Genomic DNA, 19,235 nt, shown 5'->3' with positions numbered 1-19,235 from the left:
CATTGCTAGAATTTAACTGTTTTGTAATTACACTTTGATTTGTATTTTTTTATCAGACATGGTGGGGTGGTTAAGCTGTGCTGCTTATGAACTTCCATGTGAGTAATTTCTTGGTATAAAGTTGTGCTTATTAAATGCAAGGATTTTCTCTTTTGGAGTTTAAAAGTTGTTCGATTTGGCATCTGTAGCTTATTTTTTGCAGTCTACTTAATTGAATAGCTTCTCTGTTTATCTTAAAATGCAGATAAATGGCTTTCAGCGCAGTGTTTATAGCTTAATAGTTCCTGAAATGAGAGTCAACATTATCTCCTAGACTCTACTAGTCATAACTAATGATCCCTCTGCTTACACTGTTGAGCAAGCCAGGAGACACTGAACTCTGCAGAGAGCAAGGGCCCTGTGCAGTGGGAGGATAGTTTGTATGTGATGGCGCCTGCTAGACAAGGCTTTCATGGCTCTGTAGTGTTAATTGGGAACCAAAATTTGTCTTGGCCGCCTCTAACCTCCAACCTCCTGTTACTGAACTCTTCTAGGAATACGGATACAAACCTGAGGGGGAGTTGACAGCACACAGTATTCTCCCTTCCCTCATCATTTAAGGTGGATAATATCAGATTGCTCTTATATTTGCTTCAGTTTTGCCCATCAGAGCACATTTTGCAACACAAAATCTTTGCAGAAATTTGGTGCATTTTAATGTTCCAAATATCACTGGCAGGCAGCCTAACAAAGGCATTGTGTTGAGGCCTGGAAGAGGATGAGAAAATAATTAGGCAGCTGGCAATTACTATATTTTGTTCTAAGCCTTTTTATATGACATTTAAATTTCTTGATGAAAGAAATATTTATTTTTTTTTTTTTTACATTTTCCTGACCTTTGGCTTAGTTGTGAATGGAGAGTGGTAAGCTTTCCTTTTTAATAGAGTCAAGTGCATGCTCTGGGAAGAGAGAAGGGAAAGGAAGGAAGGAAGGTCAGTCAAGTGGATTTACCACCCACCAGTAGTGCTCTATTATTATTACCTTGGGAACAAAACATCCTTGCTTATGCATCAAATGAAAATAATATGGGGAGCAATGATGCCTCATGGTGTGAGGGGTTAATAGTCTTCTACATTCTGTCAGCTCATCAATATGACCTTTTCCTGAGTTTTTTAACTTGCAAGAGTATTTATTGGAAATTGCAGATGCAGGTGTTGTGAGGTGGCTATCACCCTTGAAGTATTTCAGCCAGCACAGTGTTCTGGTTTCAAAGAGGAAGTTTGCTTTCAGCAGGAAGCTTTTGCAGGCTTTAGGTGAAGTTCAGCTAGTGATATACAAAACAGTCTATGTCCCTAATTCCTGTGTCTCCACAGCCATCTAGTCCACTGTGTTGAGAACTAATTAAATGTAAACAACTAGGTGTGTGACTGGTTGTATATGAAAACTATTCCTACTTAAAGACACTTATATCAGTCTTGTTTATGCTCCAGCTTCCATGCTTCTCATTGTTTGTATGAGTTTTCAGGTTATCTTAAAAGTAGGTTTGAGCTTTGTGTTGGCAGAACAGCAGGCTGGTAGAGGGCACAGTCTGGGTAACACCACATGCACTGCAAAAGCCACAAGAAAGCAAATTCAAAAGTTTTGAAGTTTCAAATTCAAAAGTTGTAAGTAGTTATGACTACTTGCAACTACTTACAGCTTACTACTTAAAACTCTGAAGATGATTTTTTTGGACATGGCCATGAATGAGCTCCAAGAGCCATAAGGCAGAAGGAGCAGGATGCCCTTGGAGAGTTAAAGAGAGGAACGTGATTGCTGCCTGGAGCACCAAGCAGTTTCTAGCAGGACCATGATTCAACATTGTTTTGGCAGAAATTTAGACATTATCTATTTTTTTTCACTTGGTAGATGTGGTCTTGATAGAGTTACAGGTAGTTCTCTAAACGAGGGATGAATCAGGAACAGACCAGAGTATGGAGGAGGAAAAATTTAGCTATTGCCTCTGCTAGTATCAGATAGCTTTAAAACAGCATGTGTAAGGCTCCAAAAAAGGAACTAAGTATTTGGAAAAAAAAACCACATGCAAATTTTTTGAAAGAGGAAATTGGAGGCAGCTTTCTTATTTTGATTTCATGTTGTATAAAGTCTTGTTTCTTACTTTTACTCTGTGATTGAATCAGATATTTACATATCCTACTTGTTTCAGTCAGAATCTTGAAGAGTTAGCTCTTCTGTAAGAAACCAGTTGAAAGTTCATATAGGTCTAGATTACTTATGAGCATTTTCTCATAGGAATAAAGCTCCTGTTTCTTTGGAAATAATCCCATTGGTAAACAGCAGCTGCAATAAACCTTCCATCAAGAAATTTGATACATAGTTCTGAGTATGCAGATATCTCTTTTTTTCATCACCAGTTTCCAAAGGTGGAATTAGATTAGGGAATGATGGAACAGAAACTGAAGTATCATTTTGTAGAGAAGAATATTTCAGTACAAATGCTGGGAGTGTGTTGTGACTGCAGTGTCTGATGTTTACAGCTCAATATCAGAAAGAAACGTTAGTAACAGCATCTGTTGGTCATCTCTGACCAACACGCTACCATGGAAATGATAGATGTTATGTAGGGGAGGTGTGGTATTTTATGATCATATTATCTGGAATAAATCCTGATTGCCAGATTAAGTAAATTATTTCAACTATATGAAATAATAATTTCTGTGGTTTTGTTTTTAAATAATACTGGATTGTTTTATATAAATTTGTGTGGATCACAATAATGGAATTTTAACAATGGTTAGTCAACTTGTTCAGCAAATATCAGGATCATAAAATGCTCTCAATGGCTGTGTACTCTACCTTAAAATGAAATTCTTGCTATTGTTCCATGATGGGACCAAATTTTGAGGTGTTTGATGCAGTTTATCAAGTTTCCTGGTTGTTTGTTTGTTTGTTTCATTGGTTTTAGTTTTGTGGGGGTTTTTTTTAGATTTTTGTTTGTTTGTTTGTTTGGGTGTAGTTTTGTTTTGTTGGTTTTTTTTTTTGTTTGGCTGTTGTTTCTTGGTGGTTTGTTTTGGTTTTGTGGGGGTTTTCTGAGATTTTTTGTGATGTGCTATGATAAAGCCTATGTATCCTAGTAGCAACTTCATGACCTCTTTGCTGGCTCTTTCTCTGAAAAAAAATCCCAAATTGCTGGTTGCATGCCATTTCTTCTTATAGTGTGTTCTCAATTGGCATTTTTTTGTACCATAAGAAGCCTAAAACCCCCATCAAAACCTTCTTGTGATTACTCTCATCAGCAAATATGTATGGGATTGGGTAAATGAGGGCCAGGCCACTGTGGTGTATCCTGTATCACAAGTAGTCCCACTTTAAAGGGAGGTGAGGAGCAGAAGGCTCCAACTTCAGCGTGCATTTTATATACTGACCTTGGAAGGCATTGCCAACCATCTGGAAAGAGTTAGAAATTCTGTATTGCTCGGGATCTTTGTTTGATTTGTAATTCCAGGATTTTCTTTTCCTTTTGCCTTTTTACTGTCACATCCTATGCAGCCTGAATACCCCTTTGCGCCTGGCTGGAATAATATTGTTTGCCAGCTTACAATCAAAGCGAGCTCAGAGGGAAACAGCTGAGCCGTATTAAGCAGAGGCAGTCTGGACTGCATTTCTTTGCTGCTGAATAACACGCCACAGGTGCAGGATTAGCCCGGCCTACGGTGCTGTGTTTGCTTAGCAGAGCCACCCTCTGCCTCCTCACATGACTCCCATCCTCGGGGAATCTGGCAGCGATGTAGCGAGCGCGCCGAAACTCTGTGTAAGTAGAAGGCTTCAGCTTTTCAGCTCACAAAGCACTTGTGCTTCCCCTGCCCTCATCTTTCCCTTTTTCTTATTTTTTTTTTCCTTTCTTTTATTTTCTTTTTAATTTTTTTTTTTTTAAAGCCTGGTTTGAGCAGAACACGAGGCTGGGGGGGGGGGGGGAAGTAAAATTGAAGTTTGGTGGGTTCTTCAGAAAGGTCAGAGAGAGACTGGAGAAAGTGTTGCTGGTGCGCTGGCAAGATGTAGGGCAGCAGGGAGCCAGCTGCTCGTGGTGCACCGGGTCTTGTGTTTGCAGCTCCTGCAGGGACGCGCACACTGGAGATCTCCATTCACTTGGACTGGGGGTCAGGGTTTGTACAGTGTCAGGAGCCTGATGCAAGCCTTTAGGTGCACTTTGGTTGGTTTAGATTTAATGAGAAAGGTGATAAATTTACAGAGAAAATACTGCAGATAAAACAAAAGGTTTCCTGTTACCCTTTTTGGTGAGGATTGAGGAAAAAGAGATTTTTAGAACTAGTACTTGGAAATCATCCCGATTTTGAACTTAAAAGGATGAAAAATCACTTTTTCTTCTTTATATTAACCTTTGGATTTGGAGTTAATTTAAAAATAAATGTTTTGGCAGTAATGGGCTAATTCTGGTGCCAGGTTTGCATTGTGGGCCTGAATTTCAGAGGTGTTATGGGTTTTAGCCTTAGTGATGGTCACCCTTCTGTCTAACGTTGTAGATATATAGTGCTTGTGTATGTCAGTAATGCTTATTAAAATGCTGCATCTGTTCTATACATTTCAAATGCTGGTAAGCTGGAAAAATAACCAAATAATAAAAACACATGTACTTTTTCACCTACTCATTGCTTTTCCTATCTGGCTGGACACTGAGAAAAAAAAAGTTTTACATTTGATGAGAATTGTGGAGAAATGAAAGAAAGGTGGTCATGCATCTCTTGAAAATTTCTGGTCAAGGAGAAGAGCACATGGGATGTGAGCTTGCCAAGGGTGTTTGCAGTGCACATTTCTTGGGTTTTGAGGTTGTGTATGAAGTGTAGGTGTGAAGATACATATTTATGACATTGGGAAAAAAGCAAAGCAAGCAAACTCAGTGGGGCTGAGGGCTGGTTCCTCCACTCGCAGAGGCCCGAGTGTGTGGGTGAGCATGGAAGCCTGTTGGTGGGCACTGCTTGATGGGTTGGTGGCAGTGTCACTGGCATGGGTGGCATACACCCCCTTCCTGCCCAGACATGAGCTCTGGAGCATTCATAGAGGGAAATGCTTTTAGGCTGCTCAAACACTTCTGGAAAACTGTAGTGCTTATGTCTGCGGTCAAAATTCATTATTGTTGTTGCATGCGTGCAATTAATTTTGGTTTGCAGTAGAGATGCTTTCTGCCCCCTCTAAATGGACTTGTTTGTTTTCTGTCAAAGTGAATAAGTCAATGACACTTTCTGTGGCATTCAGCCGTGTTTGCAGAAGATAAGGTTTGTGCCTCAGCCCTCGTTCATGAACACAAAGATCTTCTTCATGGTTATGGTTTCCACACATGCAGTTCAAATGCCTGCACAGCGTGTGTGGTGAGGCCAACAGTAGCAGCAGTCAGTTCAATGCAGTCCCCGCCTTGGCAGTGTAACAGGGCAGCAATTTATACAGTCACTTGTTCAGTTGCTTAAAGCTCTGCTTGGCCTGGTGACCTGTCAGGGTGGCATTTGCCTCCAGGCAGAAAAATTCTTGGAGATCCTTGAGCACTTCATTCAGCAACAGTTAGTTCCTGAGAATGTCGTAAACACGTGGGATTTTGGGAGGCAGATGGCATTAATCCATGAAAAATTATAAAAATACTAGTTTTTGGTTTTGTTTTTTTTTTTTTTCTGACACCAAATAATCTGTCCTTCTGGAAGATGGACAGGCACTTGAGGAAAAGTTGGAAAGGGAATTGGTAGGAAGCATCATCATCCCCATGATTTGGGAAGAATGAGTTTAAAAGAAGTTATATGACCAGAATTTGAGAAAACAAACAAACAGAATTTGGGAAAAAAAAAAAAAACAAACACAAACATTAAAAATATAGTATGCTTATTACCATAGCAGCTATATGACAGTTCTGGTTTCGTGACTGTCAACATTATTTAATTTGTTCTTAAGAGAAAAGGGAATGACAGCAATGTAGCAGAAATTAGAAAGGAGTTGGTAATTCATGAAATAAATTTATGAAGTAAATGCTCTTTAGGCTGAGCTTGGGTTATGTCACATTTACTCCTGAACAGACAAACCCAGTCAGTCAGAAGGGCACCAGCACCTCTGAATAGTGTTGGCACTGATTTCTGCAAGCATGGCATGTGCACATGCTAATTATATTTTAATATCCAGGTGCAGTCTTTGATCTTGAGGTGAGAATGGCTAGCTGGTATTTTTATCTTCCAGGCACTATTTTTGTCTCAACTACATGGTGCACTTGTGTTTCTTCTCTTTTGGAAAGGCAACAGGAGCGACAGTGATTTATTAAACATATCTAAGAGATTCATGAGGTCAAAGCTGTCTCTTGCTGTTTCATTTAAATTCCATTGTCTGAATCCCCTCAATCTCAATATCATCTTAAATGATAATAAGTAAAAATCTGCAGCTTGCGCAGTGCAATCTTTGCTGCTTTCCTAAAGCTCAGATAGCAAAGCATGAATTAGTAGCAATGGTATCACATTGCATTGCTTCCCATCTGTGTATTCTTTCCCCTGTTGCTGCTGTTCAGGAGAGTTTTCAAGATCACTTGTAGTGACATTTGCATAATCTCTTGGTGATCATATTTGGTGCTTGCTGCTTGGAACTGCAAGTATATGTGGTGATTTGTGGCTTAGAAACAGAAGTAACTACCTTAGGATGTTAGCAACAATCTTTCTCTATTTTTTAAATAACTTTTTCTAAAATGTAGAGTGTGGCACAGGCTGTAGTGTTTGTTAATATCCAAATTGCCTTTTTGACATATTTGTGTTGTAATTTCTATCCCCTGTTTTGAGCGTTATTTAACTTCAGTGAATCTATGTTGACTACTCCTGATCACTTTTTTGTCATTCATATTGACAGAGATGGCCTCTGGAGTGAGGTGTTCCATCATTATTTCACAGAATATTCTGACTTGGAAGGGATCCTCAAGGATCATCAAGTCCAGCTCTTGAGTGAATGGACCACATGGGACCAAACCCAGCACCTTGGTGTTATTAGCACTGTGCTCTGTCCAAGTGAGCTGACCTCAGGCATTAAAGCCAGGTTGACTGGCTAGTAGGTCCCTGGCTCCTCTCTCCTGCGCTGTTTGAAAACTGGGGTGACATTTGCTTTCTTCCAGTTCTCATTTACCTCTGTAGGTTGCCACAACCTTGCAAGGATGATCATGAGTAGACTCATTCTGGTGTGTGCCAGCTCTCTCACCACTCATAGATGTGTCCCGTTAGGGCCTATGGACTTGTGGATATCAAATTTCTCTAGGTGTTCTCTAATCCAATCCTCCTTGACAAAGAGAATGTTTTCCTTAAGGCATTCCTTCTGGGTCAGAGATTCCTGAGGGATGGTCTTGAGGCTGACAACAGATGCAAAGGTGACCTTCAATCTCTGTTTTCTCTGTGTCCAAAAGAATCAGTCATTCTCACATTGGACTTTGGATCTCACCTTAGTATTTATGAAGTATTTGCATTTAATTGTTCCAGATTGATAGCCCCAACCTTTGCTGGCTGAAATACAACTCTTGGAAAGGGATTAAAAATAAAGAAACTGTGTTGGTATCTTAATGAGAATTATGTGAACTACCTGCTCACTCTTCTTTGCAAATATTAAAGACTAACTTACATTTTAAAAGATTTTATTTTCTCATGAAGTATTTACACATTGAACCAAGGAATTGTAGAAGGTAGAATTAGGCAAAATATTTGACACAAATGGGGAATATTTATTAAGGAGAATTATAGTGGATAGCAATAGACTTTACTGAATCCGAGCTGACAGGATAAAATACTTTGCATGCAATTTTCTTTGGAAATTTTAAAGTTGTATTTCTTTTCTACTTTTTTTTTTTTTTACGTTGTGTTGGTTCATGCTATAAAAATGTGCCAAGCAATTCCCATTTTCTTCCAAATGAAAAATATGTCAAAGATTAATTGTGGGCATCAGAAATGAGAGGAAAACAGACAGCAAATTACACGTGCATTTTCCATGGGCTGTGTTACCAAAGAAGCCTTTGTGTTTGTAAGTTGTAAATAGTATGAAATGGTTATTACTTTGGAGGGTCTTTACTCAGTGGCTTTGTCACAGCTTCTTACATTGCATGCTAAACTTTTTAACTAAAACTTCTGAAAAATAAAGACATCATTTAAAGTGGTGCTGGATGCTTGTGGCTATATTGACACTCAGTGACAATTCTATGAATATGGACAGGAACAGTTCTTAAGAAAACTGCTTTGGCAGGTTGTTTAAAAACACATTTTATTTTAAACCTTCTTTGCATTATGAATAGAAACAAAACCACCCCAAATTTTGAAATATAGAGATGAGAAGGAGCAACTTGTAGGTTCTCTGTATTTCGTTTTACAGGAAATCCAGCATAGGTGGGAAATGGTGCAAATAATACAAAAGCCCTACAATATTACATTATTTTTGGTATGTCAAAGTGTATAGTGGATGTATATCAAGGTACAGCTGTTTTCAAGCATGGCTTGATACCAATTTCAGTTTGGACTCACTAGTGCAATACAGTCACACACTGAAAAGCAAAGTGTGCTCTTTTCATTTTTTCTGCTGTATTAATGCAGACATTTTTTTACTGTTGTTTTGGATCAAAAATATGAAGGTCTCAGTATCTGATATTTCCTTGAGTTTTCTGGTAGCCTTGAATATCCAGCAAAGGGAAACTGTCATGATCCAGTTTTCCTTCTCTGTTACATAATTATCACCAATAAAAAAGTGTTTTACTGTTACCTCTTAACTATTTTACACAGTAGATCAGGCTGAGTTAAGAGGTGTAATTTATTTCAAGTCTTCTAACTGTGCTGTGTTTTCATTGCTGACTATTTGCCAAAAAATATCCCATGGAAATTCTTTTATCTGAGAGCCGTAAAGTACAGTGAGTTAGCAGTAATTTATTTCCCTTTCTCCTAAAACAGTAATGTTGATGGTATAACCCTGGCTTGGTGGGAAGTCATCAGGCTGTGGTTTATGGTATGGCATAGGAAACTCCAGCAGGGTGTTGCAAGATAATTTTTATTAAAATAAAAAGTCTGTTTTGAGGAAAAGCACATTATGTAGATTAGTGCAGGACATAGATTAAGTCATCTTGTGGTTTAAAATTCCCATCTTAATTATATTATCAAGTTGACTGATTTTCTTCTCAGGTTTGCATTGTTTTGGTATGTTTTCAATTATGGTTCAGACACTTTTGTATGAATATCCTTAATTCCCATTTTAAAGGAGAAGTTGAAGTATGTTAAAGCAAGTTATTCTATGTGTGGAGCTTCTTTGGTGTATGCCTTCCCTGAAGCAGTAAGCATTGCTCCTAGTCAGAGAGTGCTGTGACCAGATGTTGTTAGTAGACTGGGAAAATGTGAATGGATGATATTCAACCTTTTTTTTTTTTTTTTTTTTTTTTTTGTACTTAGCATCTGTTTGGGGAAGGAGTGAGTCTGACTTCTACTCCTTACGAATCCCTGCAAGGTCATGACAGATTTGCTTTTTTCACTGCATAGACAGCACATAAATCTCACAGCTGTGGCACAGAAATCAATCTGTTAAGATAACTATTGCTAATTCTTCATTCTCCAGGAACAGGATGGCTTAAAATTCAAACCACAGAATACAGAGAAACAGAATAAAGAGCTTTTCACGCCCTACATTACCAGACTTGTTGAATCGGAGCAGTGCCCAAAAGTCATTACCATCCAATGGCTATGGGCCAGTATGGAATGAGTCACTGGGCTCTATCCAGATTGTAGTGGAGAAATTTCTGTCCAAATCACATAACTATGGCTACAGTTGGCAGGGGCTGAAGTACTTATTGGCAGCCATGGCAGAGAGTTTGAGGACTGAATGTACACTGAGAGACTGGATCTCTAGATCAGATTTTTTCCTGCACCTATGTGAGCCAGTGTTAAGCTTAAATAGGTAATTTTCCTTTGTGTGCGAGGTATCACTGCCTTGCAGATCTGTCAAACCAACAAACAACAACATTGTTTAAAACCAATTTAGAATTCATCCTTATGGTTACTTCATTGTCATTGTGGAGTGGGGATCTATGATGCTTCTCACGCAATTTTAAAAATCACAGCAGAACTCCCTGAAATGCCATGAAAGGGTTTGCCACATGGCAAAGTATTTTGTTGCAAATCTTAGTGCTGATAGATGGAAGACTGTATCCAAGAAGGATTATTTGTTGACACTGAAGGTTAGTAGGGGTTTAAATTAGACATGAACATTATCCTGTATGACCGTGAGAATTACTTTCATTTTACATCACTTTATTTTCATTGTTTTCCTGGATTTAGGATCTTTGTAGATGATCCTTTCCATAAAGGACTCCAAAGCATAGAGGGAGAGACACAGTAACACATATAATAAACAAAGCAGTGGCATGCTGTACACAGTCCCCATTCTCAGGTAGAGATTCCTAACAGAGGCCATCACATCACAGTTTTCAGTGGTCCCAGTCCTAGAGAGAAAAATATCTCTCAGGAGTAGCACTCCAAAGAGATATCAAAGCCCTGGCAGCTGACTTCCAGTCCTTGTGGTGGATGGTGCTTTGTACATGCTGGTGAATTTTAGTGGAAAAAGAGTTAAGCTGAGGAACTCAGCTGATCTTGATGAATCTATACCAGTCTGATTATGAACTTCAGGTGCTGAACTGCTTTGATGAATTCCCTGATGGAGTCAGTATGTTTTTCAGCAGACTAAAATGACCTTATTTTTGATACCACTGTTTTTCTGCAGTTCTCCCAAGCTGTGCTCAGTGTGTCAGGAATGGGAAGCTGACCATGAGCTGACTGCAACAGAGTAGGCTACAACAAAGAAGCAGCCAAGCTTAAATAGTCTGAAATCTCTTGCTTTCACGGCTCTAGGAGAGCTTTCAAAACCCAAAGGGCTTTTCAACCCTAGACAGAGCCAGGTCTGCCTGCCAGCATGGGCTTCTTACAGAACAGGAGCAAATGCAAGATGAACAAGCTGTTCACTATCCCAAACTGTGCTTTCCACACCTGAAATCAGGAGGAATTTGTTGCCAAGCTGGAAAGTTCTCCCCACTTCTCTTGTGAGTTCCTTCCTATAACGTTTCCTTCTGGGGAAGGGACTTCTGGAAAACCTTTCTGTGCTGAAGTCAAGCAGACAGAGAAGTCAAGAGACCTTGTTGAAACTCAGCTTTGAGTGGGAGAAGAGTTCTTAGATGCTCCATGGTTATCAAAAGAACTTGATTGAAAGTGTCTTATTCCTGCCTATTTTAGTTTTATTCGATTTAATATATTTGATGCTGAACTGCAATGATTTTGCAGTAGTTTTAACTCTGGGCATTAGGTGGAAACAAAATACTAGGTTGCATTACTAATTTTAACTCTTGGAAGCTGTACATTTGAATGCCAGCCTATCTGTCCTAAATTTCCCCAAAACCAAGCTACATCTCTAAATAGCCACCTGCAATGCCTTGATGGTACATGAGTTTTTTGATTCCAATTTAGCATTTTCCTCCCATCTTGTTATATCTGAGAGTGCAACCAGGTCTAGGGGTGGAAGCTGTTGTTTATGGCAAGTTTTGCAGAAGCTGTTCATGATCACATCACTGGCAAGTGATGGCCACAGATTGTGTTGGGGTATGATTGTTTTAGATGGTTGTTGGAAAAATGAATGATCTATAGTTATATATATTATGAGGATGGTATTCAGCTCTCTAAATTTCACGTATTCAGGCACCATCAAATGTGTAATGAAATCTTTCCCCAGTTTTTGTGCCAGATGTAAGAAGCTTTTGTCTTTACACTCCTTGTTGGGGAAAGATCCCTGCTAAAAGTGCAGGTAGCTTGTAGAAACAGCTGTGGAAGTGATGTACAGAGTAAACTATTACACTCATGAGCTAGCAGTTCACTTGGTTGCCTCATGAGCTTGAAGACTGAAAATCCTTGACAAGAATATTAATAGCTGAGCATTCCCCATCCAATGATAACAAAGTAAAATGGTGGTTTGAAAGAGAATTTAGGTAATCCCTAATCCTGTGACCCAGGGAGCAAATATCTGTTGATATTAGTTTGTTATGCACAGGCTGCCTAATCATATTAGGAGAAACAAACAACAGTGCATTGTTTTCCCTTAATGTAAGCATCTACTTCATCTTAAGGTACAGCTGCAAGTACACAACACATACAATGCATCTTGAGTGGACTCATGCACTTAGTTCTGATTTTGCCAAATGTTAGTATGGGACTGCCAAAAACAGTATGGGACTGACAGCCAGTTGAGTTGTGAATCCAGTTTATATCTTCATGCTGGACACAAGGGTTACAAGCCCATGGTTTGTATATGTTTTGTAGCTGGTTGTCTGGTTTGACTGTAGAAAGAGGTGAGCTAATCCAGTTGGTTCCAGTGGCATATAGAGGTACTGAGCAAAGGTCAAGCTGTATGAGTTTTGTGTTTCATAGGAGTATTAGTCTGGCATGGTGAATGAGTCTCTTTCATGTGTATCACCCTAATATTATTGATATACCTCTTGTGCAAGGAGTGAAAGGGCTATGGTGTTAAAAAGGCTAGCACTTCTCTAAATGCAGTGTTCTTACTTGCAAAGCTCCACTTCTCCCAGAGCTAACAAGTTACAGCTTTTTTTCTGACTTTACTGGGGATAAACTTGCATTGTCTTATGTTACACTGCAGAAAACTAAAGCCTGTCTGCCAGTTGTTGTTCCCAGTGCCTATCCTGTGCTACCAGAGCTGGCACAGGAGAGGAGGGATATGCAGCTGGAAGCATGATGTGCCCTGGCTGGTCCCATGTTCCCAGGAGTCCAGACTGGGCTTTTTCAGTTCTCCTAAGGGCAAGGACTGGTAGAACAGCCCCGTGTTCCTCCAGCCTTTCTCTGCTTCAGAGTTGTTCAGCCTCACTCTCATCTCCCCACTTGTTGATTGCAATCCAAGCCCTGAAGTGTAGCTTCTTGTTCCCTTCCTCTCTGCCTGTTTGCCCACCCTATCTCTCGGTCGGGACCTAAAAAATATACAATGTTTTTTATCAGCTCCACAATACATCAGTCCTAATGATGGAGATTTGGGAAAATTTTAGAGTAAAGGGCAATCAAAATAATTTTATACCAATTGTTTTAAAGACCTAACACTAAATCAAGAACTTCAAGCCTCCTCTTCAGCTACTCTGTTGGAGACAGCTGCTTGTAAGTGACCCTTTGGTAAGATTTCTTACAGGGAACCAACGGGAGAGTGAAGAACTGCCAGTTGAAGCTTTTCATGCTACTCTCATTTTTGTCTTTGAGGCTTAAAATTTTCACAGGAACCGAAAGATGATATTTATGAGTATAGCTAGGGGAAGGAGGTTGCTTAAACATCTCCTAGCCTATCACCAACATCTGCAGCTGTACTCCACCAGCTCCATGGAGATTCAGTACTCTGATATTTTTAGAAATAATCGCCTCCATATATTTCAGCATACAGATGAATGCAAGTTCATCTGAAAACACATTCTTTTTTTTTTTACTCTGTTTATAGACTTTACTTTTACAGAAATGAGCTCTTTCCCTTGTTTTCCAAGCAGTGCTTTTGCAATTCGGTGACAGAACATGCTGTTGGATTTGAAAGAATATCATTTTCTGTTAAGACTTTGTTAAACTGTGTGGCCATGTTCTGTTCTGCCTGGAGTACCATAAATCCCTCTGATTTTTATGGCGTTCAGTGAATGTAGCTCTTCTGTAGAGATAAAGAAAACGCAAAGGTGTAAGCAAGGATTTGACCATGTGTAATGAATGCATTGTGTAATGCAATAGAAGAAAAGCTGTACTGTGCAATATATAATAATAAAAGCACAATATATCTCTTGGCAGTGGCAGAACTCAAGCATCAGTACCTTTGATCTAATACCACAGAGGTCCAATGAGCCTCAACCATAGTGACCATTTCAAACTCCAGAAAAACACTCTGTGATGAACGCTCATCTCAAATAACTTCTTTAAATTTCTATAGGTAGAAGTAGTTTAAAGCCTTTGTTTCAAGTCTTGCAATGCAGTCTAGAACTGTTTGTTTTTCTTGCTCTCTTACAGCCACTTTTCTAAACAACATGGCCTTGCGAAGTTCTGGCAAGCTGAGCATGGAGACCAGGAAAGATGGTGAGAGTATGGCCCCTGCTCCTCCTCAGAAGAAGCTGTCCTGCCAGTGCCACCACCACTGCCCTGAGGATGCTGTCAACAACACCTGCAGGTTTGTGGGATAGATAGCTGGTGATGGGTGATACATGGCAAAACATACTTGTGGCAGCTCAGCAATCCCAAGTTGGATGTCATAGTTTTTGTTTAAGCAGTTATATGTAAATGAGTTGGTTTTCACTGTGTCCAAAAATCAGAAGTAATTTTTACCTAGATATCAGCTGCATGATTGTTGTTTCTTGGTGTTTTGTTTTGTTAGGGCATACACATATTTATCATTTTAGATAATACTTGTTTTAATGCATTGCAATATGGAATATTCTGAAGGTTGAACTTTGTTTGTAAAGGAGCACACAGTTAATGAGACGAGACCTAATGGAGATATATTGAAATGTCAATAAATTATTATAAATTTATAATCACTCTCAATAGAATACTATTTATAAGAACCCTGGTCTTTGTTTGTGTCTGCAGTAGTTGTATCTGTAGGTTATTAAGGCTTTGGATTTGGGGGATTTTTTTATTTCCAAGCTAAAAGGAAAACTATATTGAGGTGAAGTGTTGAGTATTTCTGTCTACTAGCTGTAGCCTTCTGCTTAATTTTGGGCTTAGAGTACTACAGATTTCTCTTTTGGGTTGGATTCTGCTTCCTCAGGACCTTTTGGCACCTTGGGGGAGAGGCAGGCCCAGATGTGCACAATCTCCTTGAAGGCTCAGCACTGGTCTGTGTTGCACTGGCTGAAGCAAGCAGAGGTGACTGAGTGTACCTGTGGGAGGACCAAGCTGCTGTTCCCCTACCCAAAAGCAGCTCTTGCTGGACACATAAAACTGCCCTGAATGAAGGCTGAGTGAAGGTTGAATGAACCTCTGTCTTGGCTTGAGGTGCAGGTACAGTTTGCTTTAGCTGCAGCAAAGTTGGGCTGAGCTCTTCATGTTCCATATGAGGAATTTAAACTTCTCTGCTTGGCTAGAGCAGCTGGGTTACTGGAGACACCAACTCTCAGCCAATAGCCTGGTGGAGCTGTGGGAGTCAGAGAATGACCAAAGCAGGGCACAGATGTGAAATGCAGTGCTGTTTGAGGTGAGATTGTCTAACACTGTGTCAGCTCTTCAAGGCAGTGTATTTAAAAGAGAAATGGAGAAAGCCTAAGGTTGCTGAAGGTACTGATTGCTTTGTTGGATTTTTCAGTGTGGGTTTGCATCCTGACTTTTTTCTCCTCAGCCTGCAGTTTCCTACTAAAGCTTATCAAAGTTTTGGTGACAGCTGTAAATACCATTTCCCCTTTCTAACCTCTTCCTACATGCCCATGCTTCAGCCAGGAGTTAGACCTAACTGCTCTCACATGACAGTCAATTTAAAAAGCTGTAAAACCCCACTCTGATACCAATTTGCTGATTCCCTGCAGTGTGAATCAGCTGTTTCCTCTTCCTGCCCAGCAAGAACCACAGCTTTCCTATGTGCTGTCTCACACACACAGCAATTGGGAATTTGCAGATGACTTTTAAATCCTTGAATTAGGAAGCACAAAGAGATCCATATTGAGTAACTGACTGAGCAAGGTTTATCCCCCAGCTGGGTAGGCCTGCTTTTGCACGTCTCTTTGTAGGCATCATTGACATGAAATATTTTTCATGGAACTATGAGTGAATGTCCTGTTAGAATGAATTTGTGTTTTCCCTCACTGCAGTACTTTAAAGAAACTCTGTTCAGAGTCGCCTTTACAGTGTCAAATGTCAAACTCTTTTTTAGGTGTTAATGCCCAAGGATAGGCAGTTAAGTGGGAACAAAGCACAAAAGTGTAACCCCTTTTGTCTTCATTATCCTTAAAGGCTTCAGGCTTGAATGTTCTGCTTTATTGCCAGAATGATTTTTTCCAATTTAGACATCAAAATAATAATTGAACCTGGAATTTATCCATCAAATATGAATCACTTTTCTGCCCAGTCAGGAGTTTCCTGGAACAGTCAGGTGACTTGCTTTAGGTCAGCTTCTCTCTTCTGCCATGTGCTGTCCTCTGAGTAGTACCCACCTTGCCACTTGCCCAGTGAGCAACAGCATAAGTGAAAAATTGCTGAGTAGTTTGGAGTAATATAAAACAAATTAAATTAATTTAAATGCACTGCCTTCATGGCTTGTCAGCAGTAATCATGTTCATGATAGTGATCATTGCTATGACTGCCACTGCCTTGGTGTGAGAGCTGCAGTGAGGTGTGAAGGACTTGACACCCCTTGTTTTCCCTGCATATGTTTAACTGTTAGTGTAATAATGTAATAATTGCTTTTTAAAATTCCCTACTACATAGCTGGAATTATGGATTACACAGAAAATAAGATCCTGAGCCTTCTGTTGGGAAAGAGTGGTTATTAGGTGTCTGGTTAGCTGATTATTAGGTATCTGGTTAGTTGGCTGGATAGAGACAAAGTTTCAAAAGATTTGAGTATAACCAACCAGGTTAGCAAGGATTATAAATTTCCCCTGAGTTTTGGGATCATCCTACTAGTCAGGCAGTAACTTTTGTATTTTATCCTGTATGAATGACTGTTGGCACAATTTTAAAGCACTCAGGGAATCACTGAGCATCACTATAAAGAAAGTTTCCCCATTTTGAAGGTCAAGAAATGTCAATGTCAGTGTTTGTCTGAAGAATAAATTGAATCCTTCAGATTTAAAGTTATTGCATTAATCATCTGCTTGCCACATATGTAGCCACTAAAAGCCTTTTGCATTTTATATTTTTTAATAAAAAATTAAAAATCAAGCCTCCTATCAGCTCTGTCAATCTGTTAAGCTTTGGCCTGTGCTTGGACCTTCAGAGTTTGGACCTGCCAGCCCAACAGGAATGAGCCAGTGTGTTCTGGGGCACCCAAGGGCCTGGAAAAGCTCTGAAACCCAGGAAATTCGCTGAATCCATCCACAGACAGGACTTGGGCTCTGGAGAGCATCAGCCACTGCCCTTACCAGGGTTCTTGCTAAAGCAGTGAAGCATTTTATGAGCCTAGGAGCAAGAACCTCTGAAATTTCAATGCAAAAGCATTTCCAGCTGTGTTTAAATTAAAGCTCTCAGAATAGAATAGCTAGTCTTATTGCAATCACCATTAAAATTTTATCCTAAAAATAGTCTGTCGTCTCACATGAAGATTTTTACCTGCTACCACAGGTATTCAGCTTTAAAGTATATATCCAGCCCATAGTACCCGGGGTCTGAATGTTTATATAAAAATGAGGCCATCTGGTGGCCATTTAAAATCCTCTCTCTAATTGTATTTGTAGAAATTTTAAAGCCAATATTCTTTAACCACATCTATATCAAATCCTCCAACAGTCTGCTGTTCTCCTATACAGAATTTCCCTTTCTTTATACTTCTGCAGTTAAAATACAACAATACTTTAGAGAGCTAAGGATAACACTGGAGCCTAAAAGGAAGAATGCTTTTCTGAGTAGAAAAGCCATAGCTCTAGTTAGAGTGTGCTTTAAATAATGGGGCAGTCTATGAGCACAGTGAAGTTTTGGAAGACCGACTGCAGAGTGAGCTCATCAAGGAGGGGTTAGTGCCAAGGTCCCCCAAAAGGGGACCAAGCCAGGAGCTGAGGCTGACATCCTCACTCACCAGGACCCCATTTCCCGACGGATATGTGAACACAATGGGCAGAGACAGCTCCTTCGATAGCCCTTCCCATGGCTGGAGACAGGCACTCCTGTACCACTGCTCAGGGTTTCTGGGTAGGGGAAAAGAGGGGTCACAAGTGGGGCCACTCGGGGCAGTTGAAAATACTAGTGCACTCAAGACCCTGACAGATGAAACCTTTGGAGAAGGCTCACAATCCTCTGTTTGTAAAGGCTGTATTAAACTCCTGCATGTTGAAACTTTATTCTTCTTTCTAAACATCTGTGCCATTCATAAAAGGCTTTCAGTAAAGAAGGTCAAAGCTGCTTTGAACACAACCAGGACCTTGTTTTACTGTTCCATTTAGGTTTTCTGTGTTCAAAGTGAATGCATGGACAGTTATGTCTGATCATAATTAATTGCATATTTTAAAACGCGTTGTTACGATTAATTGGCTTTGACTGTAATGGGATTGCAGTAAAGGCAGAGGCTAATTAGGTGCCTTGTCACACTCTGTTTTCATGCACAAATAAATGCTGGCAGTTTTAAAGATTGGGCTGATAAGTTCCTATGTGTTGCCTACTAGATTGTATTTCTGCTGGACTGTGTCTTTGGTTATCTCAAGCAATAAAATAATTATGTTGCTTTTTCAGTGTTACCAAAGGTGATAACTCACTTGAGTGATGTTATTTTCATTCACGTGTTCTCCAGATGACATGATTGAATTTTCTTTGTAATTTGGTATGTAGAAGAAAAAAGACTTTGACAGTGGCCCAAGCACTGAGTTCAGACAAGTTTTGTTTTAATCAACTTTAATTTTTAGGGAAAAGCTGAACATCTTAAATATTAGCCTTTCAATACTTGTATGGACTCACTTAAAATCAAATTAAAGATAAGGGATCTTTTCATCAAATTATAAAAGTTACTTGTGATAGGCATTGAATGATGGAATGATGTTGCTTTTCAAAGTTATGTGTTGCCATCCCTGGCTGTGTCACACACTCACAGAGCCGGGTGGGAAATCTCCAGCAGGCAGGTTTTGGTAGCTGAGGAATCACATCTTCTGTGAGAAATGGCTGCTGGCCAGTGGGGACATCTGTGTGAGCAGATGCAAAGCTGTTGGCTCTCTTGTGACATTTGGGAAAGGTCTGAGTTAAGATCCGTGCTTTCTTTGTGGCAATCTGTAATTGTAACAGCACCCTCTATATCAGTGTCTGTCAGTGTTTCACTATTAGCTCCCTTTATTTTCCTGGCATTTGACTTGGCTGTAAGAATTCAATCTTGGCAAATATGTGACACAGCAAATCTGTGCATATGCACAGATCCAAAGTGATCACATCCAAAGTGAATTTAATCACCATACTCTAATACGATGGTGCTTCAGTGGAAGAGGTTACTGGATATGTACCCAGATGTATCCAGTTGTATGCACATTCAATTCCTTCTTTACACACCATTTGCAGAGTCAAGCGACA

At 39.7% G+C, this 19,235-nt stretch overlaps 1 protein-coding gene across 12 annotated transcripts in view; it reads left to right on the top strand.

Annotated features, from left to right (window-relative positions):
- BMPR1B (bone morphogenetic protein receptor type 1B) overlaps positions 1-19,235 on the top strand; it is a 230,980-nt gene that overhangs the window by 186,472 nt on the left and 25,273 nt on the right. For 11 of the 12 annotated variants that reach the window (XM_072928572.1, XM_072928568.1, XM_072928570.1 and 8 more), the window contains one exon: positions 14,052-14,208. In XM_072928572.1, the coding sequence (XP_072784673.1) occupies positions 14,069-14,208 (140 nt within the window). In that variant the 5' untranslated portion in view covers positions 14,052-14,068. Of the gene's footprint in view, positions 1-3,195; positions 3,791-14,051; positions 14,209-19,235 lie in introns of those variants that run through there. The other variant, XM_072928573.1, reaches the window with a different exon arrangement.

Source organism: Taeniopygia guttata, chromosome 4 (genome assembly GCF_048771995.1).
Source record: "Taeniopygia guttata chromosome 4, bTaeGut7.mat, whole genome shotgun sequence".
NCBI lineage: Eukaryota > Metazoa > Chordata > Aves > Passeriformes > Estrildidae > Taeniopygia > Taeniopygia guttata.
The sequence above is the reverse complement of the archived record's forward strand: the minus strand, read 5'-3'. Positions and strand labels throughout refer to the sequence as shown.